At 47.8% G+C, this 20,159-nt stretch overlaps 1 protein-coding gene across 1 annotated transcript in view; it reads right to left on the bottom strand.

Moving 5' to 3' along the window:
• The window catches only part of CAPN5 (calpain 5), a gene marked incomplete at both ends in the record, with an annotated part of 35,038 nt that extends 25,427 nt beyond the window's left edge, over positions 1–9,611 (bottom strand). The window contains one exon of the mRNA XM_079535006.1: positions 9,450–9,611. Within this exon, the coding sequence (XP_079391132.1) occupies positions 9,450–9,611 (162 nt within the window). The remainder of the gene's footprint in view (positions 1–9,449) is intronic.
• Positions 9,612–20,159: the final 10,548 nt, after the last annotated feature.

The raw sequence follows: 20,159 nt of genomic DNA, 5'->3' as shown, positions 1-20,159 counted from the left end.
GCTCCACCTGGATCTCCTTCCCTCTAGGGGTAGGCATGAGCTCAAGGGAGTTACACCAGAAATGAGGAGGAGAAACAAAGTCCCCTGTCTGCTTTAACTTTCACACCCTAAGAAGGACACGTCCTTCTGATTCAACTCAGTGCTACTGCCCAACTTCTCCCCATTTCCCCCATAGTCCATCACGCCCTTCAGCTTTCCTACAGACCTCCATTAGGACAGCACTAAGATCAGCACTAAAGGTCAGGAAAAGCCCTGGCTTAGCAACATCTTGGGTTTAAAATCCATCCACACTCCAGAGCTCATCTCCTCATCGTGGCACACTGCTCCCTTCTGTTACACCAGTACATGCTGTGGGGTCAAACCTCAGCCAGCCTTGAAACCATGTGCAGACCAACCCATGGTTGGGGAGCTTCTCAGTCATGTTGGCACAAATGGACCATGAACCAGATGGATGAGCACGAGTGATGGGGATGGCCACAGCAAGCATCTTTTTGAGCCCTTGGTTCCCATCAGGAACATGGAGATGGGAAGAGAAGACCCTTTTCAAGCAATCTTTGCTGTGAGAAATCATATAATTTTGGGAAGAACAGTTCAAAAACACCCACTTGTTCCACAGCTATTGTGAATCTCGGAGTGAGCTGGTGAATCTATGAGCTCAGCTGCACAGTTTCTGCTTCCAAGGGCCATCATTTGGGTTTGGCACACATGCCTGCCCAACACTGCCCTGCCTGAATCCTAATTCCTGTGTTGCACTGAAAGTCAATCTTCTAAAACACAATTTAGAAACCCAAATCACGCCTTTTATTATTATTAATTATCTTAAGAGTCAAGAAATGGAAAAAGAGAGCACAAAGCTGCAAAGGAAAATTATCTCCACCCTCTGCAATGCATGTCAAAACATCTTAGATAGTTTCCAGCAGGGATACTTCTCACATCTGCTTAAGCAACACTATACCAGGGCTAGGATCTGCCCCTAAGTTTGTGGTTGTACTGTATTTATAACACAGCAGCACCTTGATTCAAGACCAGCACTTCACCCCACCACAGACCCAATTAATCCCTGTTTGTGCATTGGTGACAAAGAGGTTATCATGAGTTCAAGCTATTTAAAGAAGTGACTTCCAGCCCACACCTATTCTGGTTATTCATACTCTGGGCGTAGCTTTGCAAACACAGAAACACACTTTATGAGAAAGCCAACATCAAGAAATGTGGACACGTGAGCTTCTGTAACATGAGATGGGAGATGGAACATGGATGGGAGAAAATCATTCAAAAATTCAAGCAACAAGAAAAGGTGCATTCCTACTGCTGGCAAGAGAAGGAAGCAGAGAGGAGTTTGTCAGCAGTGTGGGCTCAAATCACATCATAAGCATCCAGCATTGGCTGGTGCTGGCTGGACCCTCCAAGGGGAATTTCAACAAACAGAACGAAACCCATATTTAATAACCAAAGTGACCCAACAGGGATCTTCCTGAAGCAGTCTCAGGTCATGGAGCTAGAAGTGTTCACAGAGCTGCTAAACCCAAGCAAGTTTCATCTCTCCTCAACAGCATCCTTGTTTCCTATGGTGATTTCTTCCATGCAGCATTCCCAGACAAGACTTTGAAGCCTTTAATACATGCCCAGTTTACTGCCAGTTTAGTGAGAGATGCAATGATGTACGTACATCATCCATAGCTCCAAGATGGGAAGATGCACAAGCCCTCCCAGGGATAGGTGAGTCTCCATACAAACTCACAACATGGTTTGCATATTGTGTATACATGGTTAGACTTCTAGCTGGTTTCTCAGATTATGAAGCACTCTATTTACATGTTCCATGATTATTTCTTACATAACTACAGTGGTGCTATTTGCACCAGGACACTCAAGCTTCAAGCATTCACAAACACTGCTTATTAAGATAGTTTGTTCACCCTTCTCTTCTTGAAGGGGAACCGGGAGGAATGCATCACCAAATGGTGGCTTCTTACTAAAGATCCAGAAGATACTGGTTGCTTTGCTTGAGAAGATACTGGTTGCTTTGCTTGGTCACCCCTTCCAAGCTGCAGCCTCTTGTGCTGGTCAACATTGCTGGACCAGCTGTCATTCCAAGGTGTGATGCTTCATCTCTGTTTTCTTCTTGTGATGTCTGTGTGAGTCTCCACCAGCCTCAAAGGGAGGAGAAATGGCAAGCTTCCTCTGCCCCAAAGAGATGGCTGAAGCCCTAATCCCTTTTAGGGCACCTGGAAAGCCAAGGACAAGACGGGAGGAAGCCAGAGCCCATTTCTATACAGAAGGATAGTCCAAAAAGGGACCCATTTGTGGATTTTGAGAGATGAGCATCCAGGTGAGGGTGTGAACAGGTCAGCATCTCACATAGCTTGGCACCCTGCTTGGAGCTGGTGAGTTCAGCTACCTGTGCTCTGCTTTAGGTCACTAAAGCCTGCATAAACACTGCAGCCACTGTATTTCCTCAATGATGCTTGTCATCCCCTCCCAACGTCTGTGCTAAATTATGTATATCAGAGGAGAAACAGTACCACTCCACTTACTGTTGAATTACGTTGGGGTTTTATTTTAAAAAGGGACAACTTGGGGAATTTAATACTCCATACAACTCAATCAGACAGAGTCAGTCCCTTGGCAGCAAGGAAAGGACAAGCCCTTGCCTTGGGGCATTGACAAAGACGGATGCTGGCTGCATTTTTTCACCCCTGGTCAACTTGTTGATGCTTTTGAATCTGACTGGAACCCAGGGCATGCTGAGCAAGGCAAGATGGAAAGATGATGGAGAGAGGGTTCATACCCGCTTCCCTACAGGCATAGGCATCCCTCTGCTCAGGGTAATCATAAATCTACCACATATTTAAAGGAGAAAGAAATGGAGAAGCAGCATTTCCCCAGTGCACACAAGATATGAGCGGTGCATGCTAAAGCTTTGCCAATTCTTACACACACATACAAATTCAAATCCACAGGTGAGGACTGGTCCTTAGAACAAGTGATCCGGAGCTGTGGTTTATTTTCCCCTCCTGGAAATGCTTTAAATAAAACTGGCTGGTGCTTAGAGGAAGTGTCTCTAGTTTAATTCAATGGGAAGTTAATTCAAGGAAATCCCGTGACCACTTGTCGTGCAGAAATTCAGCCGATGCATTGACTGCAGTTCCCTCTGGCTTTAGACTCAGCAGACCAAGGAAATGGCTCCTCTGCTCCAGCTGCAGGGTTCCATCCTCCACCCATGCTTCCCCTTATTTGTTTCTTTCTTTAACCACTTATCACAGCAACCAATGTCAGCCCTCAGTTTTACCATGCCTAGTGTTTCATTTTCCTTCTTCAAGAGGCAGCACCATGCCTAACCAAGCTCCTTTGCAAGGGCTTTGGTGCCAGCAGAACCCAGAGACGGAGTCCCATGAAATCCCATTTTCTCCCAAGACTAAAAAAATCAAAGCTGCATTGCTCATCTTGGTCCTCAGGAGCTCATGTGGGTCAGGTTGGATATTAGGAACAATTTCTTCTTGGAAAGAGTGGTGAGGCATTGGCACAGGCTGCCCAGGGAGGTGGTGGGGTCACTGTCCCTGGAGGTGCTCAAGAACCATGGAGATGTGGCACTGAGGGATGTGGTCAGTGGGCATGGTGGGGGTGGTCTTAGGGATCTCACCAGCAGTGCTTGCACAGAGATTAAAGGCTTGGCTTCACCCAGAGCACAAGCTCCCTGTACCTGCCCCACACCCTAACCCTCCTGAACCCTACAGCCCAATCTGCAAAGGTTTTACACCATTCCCTTCCACTTTCCTCAGAGAGGGCAGCAGATGCCCTTGGCTCCTTTCTGTGATACTCTTTGCTCCCACTGTCCTCCATTACAGACTCAGCTACGATAATTTCTAGACATAGACACATGGCTGCATTAAAATGTAAGCCATAAATCTGATCTGCTGATTTTAGCACTGGTTTTGCATTTTTGGCTGTGTCCTTCTGAGGCTGAAGATGGAGCAGACTCCCTGGCTGCTTTCTTATTGAACACTGCCCATGCCAGGCAGCTTAGTCTGATGCTAAGAGGCAAAACATGTGTGTGTCACCACGGGGCCACAACCCTGGAAGGATCTGGTGAAATCTGCTGGGACAGATCCAGGGTCAGCATCCAGCTCAGGGAGAACTGAGAGCTCTTGAAACAATCATAAATAATAACAAAAATTATCTCATCCTTCCTGGACTGGGAATAGGTAAACAGTGCTGACTTAAGGCTTAAAAACAAGATAAACTCAGAAACTGCATTGCAAGGTGATCAATCCCCTTACTGGCAAGGAGCAACCAAATTGGCAGCCAGCTCCAGGCTTCAGAGAGCACAGCAGATAAATGAACAGGTGAGCAGCTCATAAATTCCTAAGTGCAGAAATGCAAAAGTCTGGAAGGACTCTGACTCTGTAATGGATAGCAGAGAGGCTGCGGACTCCCATTTAGAAGAGATGGTTCATCCATTGGTAATGCTATTCACAGGCATCCCTAGCCTCCTATGGACAGGACCAAAGCCTATGGATGGACCATAAAGTTGCCCAGGGAGGTGGTGGAACCACTGACTCTGGAGGTGTTTAAGAGAAGGGTAGATGGTGCACTGAGTGACATGGCCTAGAGATTTGGCACCCCAAGTTCTAAGAGCTCTAAGAGTAAAGCTCCAGAAGATTTTAGCCTCTGGATCCCCATTATCATCACCCTTGTGCTTTTGCCATCTTCCCAGCCTGTGTTGTACGCTGGGGAAAAGACCTTTTAATGCAGAAACTTGCGGGCAGGCAAGAGCCGGTCCTGCTTTTAGTGAATTAGTTCATTGACTCCTTTTTCATTCCAAGAAAACCCCGCAGGGATGGATTGTATAACCCTCACTCAGCAAGGGAAAGGAGATAAGTGCTTCATCATGCAAGGAAAAAGGGATCGGAGAGATACTCTCATCTCTTGCAGTGTCCCCTCCTCATCCAAAGACACTGAATTTAGGAGAAAATGGAAATAGGACAAAATCCCTACGGACAAGTCAGTCTAGATATATGTCAGAGAAGTGGCTGCTGAAAAATGGTATTCCCCAGTTCTTAAAACAAAATAGCTATCGTATGGCTGGAAACAAAAAATATAAATAAAAAGGGCTATGAAAGAAAGCATCTCTCCTCAGTGCCAAAGCAGGGTTGAAAATGCCCCAGTCCTCCAGCTGGAAGACCTCCTTCTGCCCACAGCCCTTCTTAAAATGTCTGGCCTTTCTTTTTCCAAAGAAAACTACGCCAGCTCAGAGCTTCTCCCTTCCAAACATCTTTCATAGAATCACAGAATCACAAGATTGGAAAGGACCTACAAAATCATCCGACCGTCCTCCCACTAACATTGCAACCACAAGCCACTAAACCATATCTCATAGCTCCTCATCCAGACTTTCACCCAGATAGCATTGCCACTTAGCAAGAACCTATCTTTGCACTGTTCAATCAGGGTCAAACTCCCTCGAGAATTCCTGCAGAGAGAATTTGGTGCTTGAGAGCAAACTACGAAGAGCTAAAAAAATATATCCTGATAACAGGGATGGAGAGCAGGACTCTTCCCCTGAAAACAGGATGGTGCAGGCTTCATCCAAGACAGTTCCTATAGTTGTTGCAACCTGCAGGCTTGAGCTCACAGCGCAAAGGTGCAGCAGCACCATGACTATTCATGACCTAAGTCTTCCATCTGGTCTAATTTACTTCCCATAGGGCACAGTGATGACCTGGTGACCAGCCAGAAAGTCTCAGCAGCAGATAGAATGAGTCCAGGTCCTGAGCCAACAAGCGGTCCTCTTTGAAACAGGGAGAAAAGACATCCTTGCTAAGGCCAGGAGGAACTAATGAGCCTAATTTAACCCCATATCAATCTCATGGCATCTCCAGTAGCAGTCTGTACACAAGACCTGTGTTTTGAGACAGTGATTTTAGGAGTGGTGAGCTGTTTTCCAGCAGGGTAGACAAGCCTCTTCCTCTCCAGACCATGAATGGTGTTCCCAAGGAATGGGATGGGATAGGATAGGATAGGATAGGGGAATTGAATGGAGTGGAATAGAGTAGAGTAGTTCAGTTGGAAGGGATCTTCAAAGATCATCAGGTTCAACTGCCTGACCACTTCACAACTAACCAAAAAGTTGGGCTTTAACCAAGTGCCTCCTGAATATAAACAGGCATGGGGCATCAACCACCATTCTGGAAGCCTGTTCCAGTGTCTGATCACACTTACAGTAAAGAAATATTTCCTGACATCCAGTCTGATCCTCCCCTGGCAGAGTTTCATGCTGTTCCCTTATACTCTGTCATCCAGATCACTGATACAAACACTGAACAGGACTGGTCCTAGAACTGAGCCCTGAGGACCACATGAGGAAGTGGCTACCAGCCAGATGTCACCCCGCTGACTATGATCCTTTGAGCTCAACCATTGAGTCAGTTCATCATCCAGTGTAGTGTGACCTCATTTATTGCACAGTTGGACAATTTGTCCAGAAGGATGCTGCAAAAGTCTAAATAAAATCCAGAAAAATTACATCCATTGCTTTCCTTATTTCAGCCCTAATTTCTGCCTCCCAGCCTGCATGTCTGCCAGCCTCTTCCCAGTACCATCTCTCCTCATTTATCCAGCCCCTAAAATCCTGGATTATCTCACCTAATGCACAGACTATTTCTTCTTCACACTGCTATTTCTTTGCTGCACCACAGCATCTGTATCTCCAATGGAACCTGCAAAACTCAGAGTTTGAGGATCAAGCACCATGTGCCCCATTACACAGATCTCTTTTGCCTTCATACAGCAGCAGACAGAGGGAGAAGGAGCTTCAAGCACTCAGCCCAAAACACCAAGTTTAATCCCTGATGCAAACGCCAAGCTTTGCTGCCAGAAAGAACCCCTAATGCTGGCCAAGCCAGCTCCAGAATCTGATTTGGCTCAGCAACAAAACAGTCTCATTTTTGAATGGCTACACAAAACAACAGCTCTTCAAGGCCCACTTCCTGGTATGGCTTCCCTCTCTCTGACACACTCCAGCAATTAGCCTTCTGGCTCAGCTGTGCTGGAAGATGAAGTCATCCAGAGAGCAGCCACCAGAGCTAAAGCCCAGCATGAGGGCTTGTCCAGCTGCTACATCTGCAAAAAGCTGGCTTCCAAAGGAGATCTGGAGGCCAGGAGAGCAGGGAGGGAGGGAAGATGCTCTGGGAAAAAACAAGGCTGAGACCATTACAGAAAACACTGCAGCACCAGATGTGGGAGGTTATCTCAAGTTGCCCAAGATGGGTTATTCACCAACTGCTCCAGGAAGGCCTCCCCTTCTCCCATCAAACAAGAGGGAGAGTGGTGCAGAGATTGTTTTTTCTGGCCACTGCAGGTTCTGGGAGTAAGTGGAGGAGTAGAAAGGATGAAGCAGTTCCAGTTGAGGCGCTGAAACAAGTTGCCCAGAAATTTGTGTGTGTCCCATCCCTGGAAACACCCAGGGTCAGGCTGGATGGGCTCTGAGCACCTGATGGATCTGTGGGTGTCCCTCTTCGCTGCAGGGGAGTTGGACCAGATGGCCTTTAAGGGTCCCTTCCAACTCAAAAGATTCTATGCTTCTAGATATGGGAAGGGAAAGAAGATACTTGCACACACAAAGAATGGGAATGAGACCCTGCTAGAGCTAATTCCCACCACCCCAGTGAGCTCAGTGCAGCTACTTCTCACACACCAGTGAAGAGCTTAGCTCCTACATATCACTTCCCCACACAGATGGTAAGCAACACCCTTTCTGTGAAAGCAAACAGCTGTTGTAACATCCAACGCTTCTTATTTCCACTCTCCACCCACCCTGTTTCCACAGCAGAGCCCAGGGCATGGTGTACTCTTGAGCCTTATCACACAGCCTGAGCTGAAACTCTCCCAAACAAATCATGGCCATGGCCCTGAGAGATAGCAGAGGTGCGTGCACAGCATCCCCTGCCTGCAGAGAGCATCCCAAGGTCTTGTGGACTGCATTTCTGGGTCAGGAAGCCCTCAAAGGAGTGCTTGCTGAGAGCTGGGAGTGTCACTTTGCTTGTTTTCTAAATGGGGATTGATGATGGTTGAGCTTGATGATTTTAGTGGCCATTTCCAACCTTAATGATTGGAATGTAAGGAAAGGGTTGCTGACTGTCACAGAAAAAAAGATGTTGGCGGGACAAAGGGAACAAAATGTGCACACAGTACTTTGCACAAACCTCAAGGAGGAGCCCAGGACAGAGCAGAAGGAATCACACAGAGAGAAATGAGATCTCCTTCTTCAAGGGCCTGCTGGGATGCTGGGCTCAGCCACACAAAAGGAGCCTGTTCAGCACCGACCCTCCCATCACACAGAGCCCTTTTATTCACCCCACGGACTGCCCTCACAGGGACAGACACAGCTCTGTTCTACACTCCCCTCTCCCTCCAGCATTTTGGCCACATGAAGTGCTGAGGGAATGGAGGACAGCAGTGCCCAACACCAGCAGAACCTCTCTGGGCGCAGGGAGGGGCAGGGGCTGCTGCAGCTGCTGAGCAGTTCACCAGTATCATAGAATCACAGACTTGAGTTGGAAGGAGCCACTAAAGGCCATCTGGTCCATCTCTCTTGCAATGAACAGGGACACCACAGCTCCATCAGGTGCTCAGACTCCCATCCAGCCTGACTTTGGGTGTCTCCAGGGATGGACATCTATCACACTTCTGGGCAACCCTTGCCAGTGCTTCACCATCCTCATGGTAAAAACCTTTTTTTTCACATCCGGTCTGAATCTCCCCTCTTTTTAGTTTGAAACCATCTCCCTGTGTCCTATCACAACAGATCCTGCTAAAGAGTCTGACCCGTTCATACAGCCCCAATGAAAGGCTGCTATCAGGTCTCCCTGGAGCTCTCTCTTCTCCAGGCTGCACAGCCCCAGCTCTCTCAGCCTGCCCTCATTGGAGAGGATGGTTCCATCCTTTGGATCACTTTTGTGGCCCTGCTCTGTATGCACTCCAACAACTCCATGTCTCTGGTCATGGTTGCAGATTGGACCCAGCACCTCTACACTCAGCCCCCAAAGCCCACCTCTTCAAAAACCCCCGAACACCTTTCCTGCTCATAGATTATTTTCTTTTTCATTTGCAAATGCATAAGCGAGGAAATACAGCTATCTCTTTGCTCTACTAGATCCACCAGACTTAAGAATATGATCCAGCAATCAGGTTGCAACACATCTCTCTGACTTATGCACAAAGAAACAGAGTCATGGAGAAACCTCCAGTGGGCTCCTGGGCCCACTCCTCAGTGCAGCAGGTCTCCTTATATTCACAGAGGTTCATGATGCTGATAAACCTTTCCAGGGAGAGGATAGCTTGTCTGGGACTTAGTGTTGCAGTTGGTAAAGCACTGGGCATTTTGGGGTTTCCTGAGAGATGGGGTGGTGGAAAGCAGCATTAAGAGGCAAGGGAATGGGCACACTTACTTTTGGCCTCTTCCACTGAATGCCCTGGATCCTTGACTTGTAGAAGAGTGAGTCATCATTGGCAGGGAAAAGAGGGTCCTCAAAGAGCTGCTTTTTCCTCAGGCATTCCTTCTTCAGGGCAGCGTAGCGCTGGTTCTCATAGGGCTTCACTGAGGAAAACATCCTTTCCTACTGACTCTGGGGGGACAGAAAAAGCAGGAGTGAGATGGGTAGGGTATGGCTATGGATACCCCACCCTCCTCTGCAACACCTGGACCCAAAAGTCACGGCTAGAAGCCATGGAGACCAAAAAGGCATGGCTGGAGGACACCCCCTAGCTTCTGCCCAAGCCTTCCCCCAGTTTTGACGGGTCTGAGTTACTGCACACTTTTTGGGTCCTTTAGAGTACCTGTGGCTCCCTCTCCTATAAGGATTAAGCCACACCACAAGGTATCAGCACGCTCCAGTTTAAACAGGCAGGAAAAAGCCTGTATCTGAATGAGGAGATGGGTGATTCCTCTAAACTAACTGATTGCCTGGACTCATGTCTCTGAATTCCCCCAGGGTTGGATGAACACCACTCAAACAGGCACAGAAGGAGATGACAGCCTGACTTACAGTGAATTCATAACCTGTTAGGGGTTTTCCTGAGGAAAACTGAAGCCTGAAGAGCTGAAGGATGAGAAGATGCCCCCACGTTAGCTGTATGTGAGCAGCTTTTATGGTCTACTGCAGAGCAATGGGGCACCCTGGGTGGTGCCTACACAGAGCAGGTTCTCAGCCCACTGTCATACAGAGGGAACTTTGTCATGGTTAATATTAAACATTTCAAATCCTGGATGCCCCATTTAAAGCAGGAAACATTCCTCAGTCGTCTTGAGGTGATGATCATTTATCTGCTCAGAAGGCAGCAATGAGTGCAGGCCATCCCCAGAGGGCCAGGGTTTCGAGAAGCACCTTCTGCTCAAAATTACATACACACACACTTCATGGTTTCATCAGAGAAGCCAGTTCATCAGTAGGCTTGATCAGATCTGTTTTTAATTAAAAAAAGACCTCTTGGCAGCACGCCCTGTGTTTTCAGATTAATTATTCTGTCTTGACAAGCTTCTAGCTTCTAGGGTAGAGATGTGAATTTAGGAATCCAGCAATCAGCAGAAAACCACTGTCCAGATGATTCTGAGAGAAAGCAGCACCTCGTCAAGGACCCTCATTGCTTGGTCACTGGGTACCAATCCTTTTGCTTTGGTTCTCATCCCTCCATCCCATAGGAAGAATTCTTTCACCTCAAACAGAAGGGAAGGGGGAACCTCCTGCAGTTTTCCTCTCTACTAAACCATAGCCTCTCTTCTACAGCTACTTCCCTAAAAGTACCCCAGATTTAAATATTCATGCATCATTTTTCTCTCTCCCCAAAATAGGGCATCCTGTTGATTCTGTTGATCATTACTGAGCCTGATGGAGTTGCAGGTATCCCTATTTACTTCAGTGGAGTTGATGACATTTAAGGTCCCTTCCAACTCAAACAACTCTATGATTCAGCAGAATATACATCCAGCAGAATATACATCCAGCAAGCTGGCCAAACTCACTGATCCCAGCGAGATGTATAAATACTATATCCCTATTGTGGTTAATGAATATCCACAGATATGAGAAGGAAGTTGCAGGAAGAGCTGACTGGAAGCAGAAAATATGTGAACATCCATAGTCCCAGGGACTGTACGATCGCTTACGTGATCATACACCCATGTCAGAGTGGTTTCACTTTCCTCACTGATGAATTAAGTTCTCTTAATTCAGTAGGTATTGGAGAGACAAATCGATGCCCTTGCTGAGAGTATCATCCAACCAACTGACCTTCCTCTCGCCTGGGTGAGATGAAAACACTTCACTCCTGCAAAGCACAGGTTTTAATTGCTGGCATTTATCAGCTTGATTAGGAGCACAAGTGCTTATCAGCCAAGGCCTGATTGAAGCCAAAATAACCCACTTGTTGTTAGCTCCACAGGTCTCCCTGCTGCTGAGGTCTGGTTGCTAAAGCAGCTTGTGAGGTACTTTGTCACCCACATTTCTCCAGCATGCCTTGTGTCTCCCAGCATGGGATAATTATGCAAAAGGGTGATTAGGCCCTTACTTAAATGAGATCTAAATTCCAAGAGAAGCACTGTCCTGGATAGACTTCATAGGACAGTCTGGATGTGGCTCTGGGCAGCCTGGTCTGGCGGTTGGTGGCCCTGCACGCAGCAGAGGGGTTGAAACTAGATGATCATTGTGGTCCTTTACAACCCAGGCCATCCTATGATTCTATAACTGGGGCAATAGGTTGACATATCTTCACTGGGAAACCATTGGTACTGTGTGGTCAACAGCTCACTCACCCCAAGTCCTTCCTCTGCAGGCACAGTGTTCAGTGATGATCCTGCAGGACTATGGATTTGGAATTGTATAGTTTCTAATGCTTTATCTAATGATACAAAGGCAGGGGGAGAAGGATTCTGCTATAGCAGATATAAGATGAACTATTCAAAGACACGAAATACGTGTCTTTATAGAGGGGAAAGGATGTATCCACGAGATGCTGTGCAGAAAGAACTTGTGAGAGTTAGGAATAGAGCCTGGAGGGGAGGAGAAGTCTTGTGACTTTTGAAAAGCCATGCTCAAGTTAAGGCAGAAGTTATGGCTTTGATGCAGGAGATGCCAGCCACCACTCCACTGCCTGTCCTGTGGCCAAGGGCTGGCATCTGGGTGCTCATTCATAAGATTACTGCTCTGCAATCACAGCTTGGAGCTGCTTTTTCCAATGACCTTTGCAATGTTTACCTTGTGATGCCCTGGGCAGTGCCCATCCTGATGAGAATGGGTCAAAAGTTCTCTCAGCCAAGCTCATCAGCCTTCCTGTGGCCCAAATCTGCCTGTGGGGGTGACTCCTTGCATGCTATCCCACACCAGGGTGACTGTCACCCTTGGCCAAGAGGATGGAAATGGTTAGTCAGGATGGATGGGGCTCTGGGCAGCCTGGTCTGATGCCTGATTTAGTGGCTGGCAACACTGCCCATGGAAGGGGGGCTGGAACTTGATGATTTTTGAGGTCCATTCCAACCCAAGCCATTCTATGATTCTATGAAATAGGACTGAGTTGCAAAGAAAAAGCCAAGCTAAAGGAGAAAGGAAAATGCTCAGGACCCTTTTTTTTTTCTTTTTTTTTTTTTTTTAATTGCAAAATAATTGAAAGGGAGGGCTGGGGGAAATGTTTTTGGGGCAGTGTTAAAAATCATTACTCTCTTTAATTTAGAATCATAGAATCATAGAATCACCAAGGTTGGAAAAGACCTAAGAGATCATCCAGTCCAACCGTCCACCTATTCCCAATAGCTCCCACTAAACCATGTCCCTCAACACAACATCCAGCCTTTAACTGCATTTGCAGCATTTCATGCTTACCAGGCTGAACTTCAGATCTGCCACATTAAAATGCTGAAGGACTGCCTGAGCACCCTTTGCCTCCTTGCACAAAGCTAGCATGCTCACGGAGCAAGGAAAGCAGACATCGTTAACAAAACCCCACACACGTATTTGTGCATGGGTAAGAAATGAAACCCGTGCTTCCAACCCCCTTTGCAGAGCTGAAATGGAACAGAGATCTGAGCCTGACCTCAGTTCAGCCACCAAGCAGTTAAGCAAGAAGCTGTTTGCTGGGGAGGGAGCCAGATGCATGACTCAGGGCTGCTGTGGACTCCCCCTTCCAGCTCCTGCCAGCTGGTTGTGATCCCAGCTCCAAGCACTGCAACAGAATAACTATTGAAAGTGTCTGCACCGGCCAGGACCAAATGTCTGCTGATGTATTCCTTCCTTTCTCACAAATCACTTCCTTTCCTATCCTTCCAGCTTGCAGGCTTTGCCAGCAAAGGCTCACCTATCTCAGGGCTGCACCCTGGCCAGGGAGCAAAGGGCTCTTTGCTTGGAGATCCTACAGTTTTTATTTGTCTGGAGACATGTCAGACCAAACAATTTGTCCTTACAGGGTGCGATCTATGTTCTCACTGAGCAGGAGACACCCTTAGTATCACACTGCAATGTGGCACAGGTCAAGGAGAAGACGAGGTGGGGACCAGGCATGGGACTCACAAAGCCCCAACCAGGTGCAGTCATGAGGAAAATTTACAACCTACAAACCACAACCCTCAATGGCAGAATATTCAGAGTACTCAGAGCAGACAGGCTCTGTCCAAAAATTTTGTTTAACTTGTCTTTTCCAGCCTTCTCATGTGCTTCTTTAGGAAGAGAGGTAATAGCCTTCAGTTGCACTAGGGCAGGTTCAGGTTGGGTATTAGGAAACATTTATTCTCTGAAAAAGGGGTAACACATTGGGGCAGGCTGTAGAGGGAGGTGGTGGGGTCAACCATCCCTGGAGGTGTTCAGGAAACGTGGAGATGTGGCACAGTGGGACGTGGTCAGTGGGCATGGTGGGATGGGTTGGGGTTGGACTTGGGGATGTGGGAGGTCTTTTCCAGCCTTAATGCCTCCATGATTCTGTGGACACTGGGAATTGCTCTTCCAGCTATTGACACAGAAGTCCTGCCCTGCAGGGGAAATGCTGCCAACACAAGAACAGCTTTGTGCACTCTTTTTTCACAATCTGGGAAAGAAGCAGCCAAACCACAAATCCCTTTCTACACAGAACATGAGATAAGTGCTCCACACACGTCTACAAACAAAAAAACTTCAAGATGCAGGCTATAAAGTGACACTCTCATTTAAGGGCCATTGGGACCAGCAGCACAGTTGGCAGCAGGTTTGAACTGCGTTCCCAAAGCTCTTTCCCATTCCCATGGGTGCATCCACCGTTGATTTGCTTGGACACAAAGTGGCATGGCCTGGAGCCAACAGCACCGCAGAGCATCCTGCGTGCATCAGCAGCATCCACAAGGACTGAGAGGTGAAGCCAGGTTGGTGAATATCCGAAAACAAGACATCATTTCTTCACAAATTGACTGCGGTTAACCAGGGATTTAATTCCTCTGGGAAGCTGTAGGTTCTTCATACCCAGATGTTTGGGAGCAGTTGGATGTTTTTCTAAGTAGCTGCTTTACACAAAGTGCAAATTACCGAGCATTTACAGCAGTCTCTTATTGAAAGAAAACCATCAAAAAGCAGAGGACTGAATGCATCTCTCTGGTTTTTACCTTTCTGTTAATGTGACATCCCCAGAACATCACCTGTTCATTGCTTAAGAAATGTGTAGACGTGGCACTTAGGGATGTGGTTGAGTGGGCACGGTGGGGATGGGTTGATGGTTGGACCTGATGATCTTCGAGGTCTTTTCCAATCTTAATGATTCTAATAGACCCAGAGGGTCAGCAGAAGCTTCCTGCGTCACCCCACTCTCCCCTAGTGCATGGGACCACGTTACCACCAGGTAAATAACATGGGCAAGGAAACACAAAAGCACAGCTCACAGACTTGCAAGTCAAAAGAGCTCCTAAAGGTGCCTGCATACCAAGTGGGCAAACCAATGGGTTTACATGGAGACGTGGAATTCAGGTTGTGCTTGGAGTCAGCACGTCTGGGTATCCCTGGATGCCTGTTTGCAGGGAAACAGACAGGGTACAAACGTCAGGAGTTCCCTTTTGCTTGGATAACTCACAGGGAGTGCCACCAAGCTGGGAGCTCCTCGTTCCTTGCAGACGTGAGTCACCATTTGCAAACAGGCGACGATGTCACTGCAGGAGAAAAGGGCAACACTGCACTGGCCAACACCCTGATAACACTGTCTCAGCAGCTGGATGTAAAAACACATTTCCTGGTGGCTGTCTAGGTTATGAGTAGAGCTCATTCCTCATCTTCTGCTTGCTGAGCTGCTGTGGTCAAGATCTGCCTGACCAGAGCGCTGCACACAACATGAGTTTGTGGGCTGCCAGGGCAAACCTTCTGCTCAGCATTAAGTCCAGGCAGGAGCAGGATGTCTGTCTGAAGGCATCCTGGCACAGAGTAAATCTGGTGGCTGCAAATGGAAGAGGCTGGAGAGCTGCACGACTAACAGGGATGATTGTGGAAGCAAAACAAGAGAAGATGGCACAAGGACAGATCCAAAAGCAGAGGGAGGTTAATATGCCACCAGGCTGCCAGCTTCACATGAGGTTGGAAAAGACTGCTAAGATCAAGTCCAACCATCAACCATCACCACCCTGCTCACTGGTCATGTCCCTCAGTGCCACATCATGAAGACAGAAGTAGAAGATATTCCCTGCTTGGCATTCAGCTCTTCCCAAACTCTTGGTTGGTGAGAACAGAGAAGTTCTGTTTGGGATACCCCAAAAAGTCAACATGTCCCAAACTTTACCACAGCAGATGCACATCATATTCAGGTTGGATATTAGGAAAAATTTCTTCTCTGACAAAGTAGTAATGCATTGGCACAGGCTGCCCAGGGAGGTGGTGGAGTCACCAACCCTGGAGGTGTTCAACAACCACGGAGATGTGGCACTGAGGGACATGGCCAGTGAGCAAGGAGGGGATGGTTGATGGTTGGACTTGATCTTAGCAGTCTTTTCCAACCTTAATGGTTGATGATTCCACCTGGTAATACCTCAACAGGGTTTAAAAACCCTGGATAAATCTCCAGATTAGGGTTTAAAACCCTTGCAGATCGGCAGAGATTGTAGGACAAGAAATGAAAAGTGAACTAATGAGCCTTGCAAATGCCCAACTCCTGGAGATATCCATCACCCTTCTAACCCTCCATGCCCCAGCCCTGTAGCTGTGGCTCTGATTAATGATTATAGCGAGCACTACGTAATGGCTGGTTACAACAAGAAGGGAAAGGTCACATCCAAGCACACCCACGAATCCTTGGGCTTCCTAGCAAAACCCTACTGATGGCAGATAGCTTCTGCAGGGCTCCACCAGATTTACATAGGGCAGCCCCAAAATGAGATGGGGTAGCTTAGGGAGGTAGGAGGCTGGTCTCATACAGCAAGGTTGTGCTTTCAAACATGCTCTGAATAGAGCAGGGTTTCAGACACTGGAGAAACTGCCTAGGAATAGCAGAGTCATGCACGCAGAATCCAGTCACCTCCACCTGTGGTTGTTCATTCACACGGGCCATCCTTAACCCAAGAGGACTCAACTGCCATCACCCCCCATGTGCACGGTGTTGAACACCTGCTTTATCAGACTACAGGAGCACCGTGCCCTTCTCAGCATCGTTCTGGATAAAATACAAATAAGTCAAGAGAAGAATGTCGTCTTTGTAGGACTAGCCTGAACTGATTTCTATTATTTATTCAGGGCTCTTAATTGAATGTCTGGACCAGCTGCTTTTAAACCTAGTCACACTGACTCCACTGGAAGCCTTACACCACAACAATATGTTCACACTGAATTTCTTGCCAGCTGGACAGAAACCTTATGGTCTGAAGACCGACCCACACCTCCATTATGTATACAGGGAGAAGGACAGAGAAGTCAGGAGGTATTGCTTGAGACAGTGCAGACAGCCTTTTGCTTGGGCATTACGGGTCTCGGAGACGCTTCATTAAGAGGTTTTGGGAAATTCATTCAGAAAGCTCATTATTAAGCACAGATAAAATGCAGCACGTCTCCATGCAAATGTGCTGCCTCCAATTCCTACTGCAGCTTCTGGGATAATTAAAGCAATTGAACTTCAAAAGATGCAGAGACGCGTGCCTGAGAAGCTGAAGAGATAACGGGGCTGCAGCTACTCTACAGGAGGCAGAATGGAGGCAATTGGATGCTACAAGATCAACGCGGGCAAAGAGGCATAGGGGTAAAGCTCCTGCTGTCTCATTTTGAGCTTTCCAAGTCACATTTCTGCCTTAATTCTGCAACACCTTAGCAAACCTTTCTTCCCTCTCTCCTTAATTTCACCAGCCCCAGTTTTCTCTAATATAGAGGAAAGATTTTGCAGTGCTGCTCTTGAACACAAAAGGCTACAGACTTTTACCAACAAGGCCTGAACTCTTGCTGCCCAGGGAAGATGGATACAGCTCATGGTGCTGAGCACCATGGATTACACTCATCTCCCTTTTGAGCATTTCCCCTCCTGAGTAACAAGAGGTCCAAGGGAGAAATCCCATAGGCCAACATACAGCCCTACAGTTGGATGGTCAAAGCTAACCAGCATCACGTGAGCTGCTGCTCATCGTGATCAAGAAACATGCAGATGTGGCACTGAGGGACACAGTTTGGTGGGCATGGTGGGGATGAGTTGATGGTTGGATTTGGGGACCTTAGAGGTCTTTTCCAACTATAACAATTCTATGATTCCATTCTATGATTCAATGACTGACACAATATCACAGCATCGTGGTGCTTTCTGGGCAGGGACAGGCTGTGTCCTGTGTTCATGGCCTTTGGTTCTTTGTCCATTGCAGAAACATTCAGGGAGGAACAGATCCATTTTAAAAGGCACGGTGACCTCCAGAAAATACAGGGCATCTCCATGTAGATACCCCTGGTCACTGCAGAAAAGCTGGACTAGATGACCTTTAAAAGCCCCTTCCAACTCCAATGATTCTATGCACCAATACTATTGGACTTTTGGTAGGGATTCATACCCATGGCAGCACCCACCTTCCTTTGCTTTTGCTTCCCAGCCATTCTATAACACAATCAACCCCCAGGATCCCAGGATACGACCTTGAACTACCAGAGAGGCTCCCCAGCTCGAGCTGACCCAACACCATGCCACAACTACAAACAGGGAGACCAAACCACTGCTGCAAGTCCAACTTCATGTGCAGGGCTGCAACCCCAATCCTTTGCTCCTGCCAGAACATCCACACTGGTGGACATCCCCCACAGGCTGAACCTACAGACAGCACCACCAGGAGGGATCCCACATGGGTAGGAAAGAAAGCAGCCATCCTCCCAGCTCTGAAGATTTCTTCTGGGCGAGGATTTCTTAAGGCCCTTAACCAATGCCTCTGCAACAGCTGCTTGCAAATGGAGGGTTTGCAGCTGCATCTTTTATCTGTGCACGGCTTCCCTTTGCTTTCACTCCCTTAATCAGCCCAAAGCAATCCTGGCAGCATGCACACGTGCTCAGACTAGTGGCAGGACCTGCTCTGCAAGGTTGGGGAGCAGCTGAGTGTGCAAAGACTTGGTGGGAAGCTCTGCTTGCCAGGGTGTGGCTTGCAAGCAATAAAAAAAAAGCAAAGAAACAACAACCCAAAGGAACAACAAAACAAGCAAACCCTGAGCAACTAATCAGCATGCTTCCTTCTTTTCTATATGAGCTTGGGACAGCTGGGAAGGGATGTAGGCTAGCTAACAAGAGCTGCCTGCATGCTACACCAAAAAAGCATAGAAATGGGCAGGTCTTCTTGCTGCAGGGATGTGTTTTCTCCCCCACTGAACCCACTCTGCGATTTAACTGGAGATACAAAGAAAAAGAGCAGTAAAAGCACAAGAGGGGGAAGGCATCTTGCTTCACGTGCAGAGCTGCAGCTTTGCCCTTTTTCCCTGTAATTTTGTCCCCGTGCTGGAAACTGCACAGCTCTGGGCTGCTGCAGCCATCTCAGGTCAGTTATTGTCAGATAAACCTCAAAGCAAGAAAATATTGCAGAATAAACCTCAGAGCTGTAAAGCAGAGCTGCAGTCAGGGAGAAGATCTGCCCCACCACCTCTGCTGCAATGGGGCAGAGTGAGGATGGTCGCAGCGCTTTGCAAGCCCTCAAGCTGCTGCTGCCGCTTCACCTGTAGGTCTGGTTGGAAATTTCCCTTGCTCATAACAATTTAATCTTGCACAAGTAAAAACCCTTAAATGTTTGTTCGCTGCTGATGCACGCTGCCACATTTCCTGGTTGTGGGCAGCATTAAAACTTCCAGACTGGTTGAAACTGCAGGATACGAGCGAGCAGAAACGACGCAGGAAATGAAGAGCAGAAGGATGAAAATCATTCCTTTAACCCCAAGGGCAAACTAAGGCACAAGGAGTGTTGTCAGGGTGTTGGTTGCTTTTTTTTTTTTTTAATGTGCTGGAGTGTTTTAAGGTTAAATGTGTCAAAGCACCGCTGAATTGGGCCATCGCCTGTGGAGCACATGAAAGCTGCCCACGGGATGTGCAGGAGGAGGGGAGCTGGGTTCAGCCACCCCATAGGGCTGGATCAGGCCCAGAGGAGATGGTCTGCTGACCTACAGGGCACTGCAGAGCTATCATCTGTCGTAGCCTTGGAGCACGAGGATCTGCAATGCTGGCTGCAAAGGAATACTCTGTGAAGAAAGGCAAGAGCTGCTGAAGTCTGCTCTGTCCCAGAGTACAAAGGAGAATGGGGCTTTTTCATAGGATCACAGAATCACTGAGGTTGGAAAAGTACTCTAATATCCCAAGTCCAACCCCAACCCACCCCACCATGCCCACTGACCACATCCCTCAGTGCCACATCTCCACGGTCCTTGAATACCTCCAGGGACAGCAACTCCACCACCTCCCTGAGCAGCCTGTGCCAATGCATCACCACTCTTTCGGAGACGAAATTTTTCCTAACATCCAACCCAAACCTCCCTGGTGTAACCTGAAGCCATTACCTCTCATGTTATTATTTCCTAGAGAGGATCAAAACATCGGACATCAGGGGGAAATTCTTTACCCAGAGAGTGGTGAGGGACTGGAACAGCTGCCCAGAGAGGTTGTGGAAGCCCCGTCCCTGGAAGCGTTCAAGGCCAGGTTGGATGGGGCCCTGGGCAGCCTGGTTTAGCATTAAACGT

This window comes from Tetrao urogallus (assembly GCF_951394365.1).
Source record: "Tetrao urogallus genome assembly, chromosome: 1".
In the NCBI taxonomy this organism is placed as follows: Eukaryota; Metazoa; Chordata; class Aves; order Galliformes; family Phasianidae; genus Tetrao; species Tetrao urogallus.
This window is presented reverse-complemented; position numbering and strand designations above follow the sequence as displayed.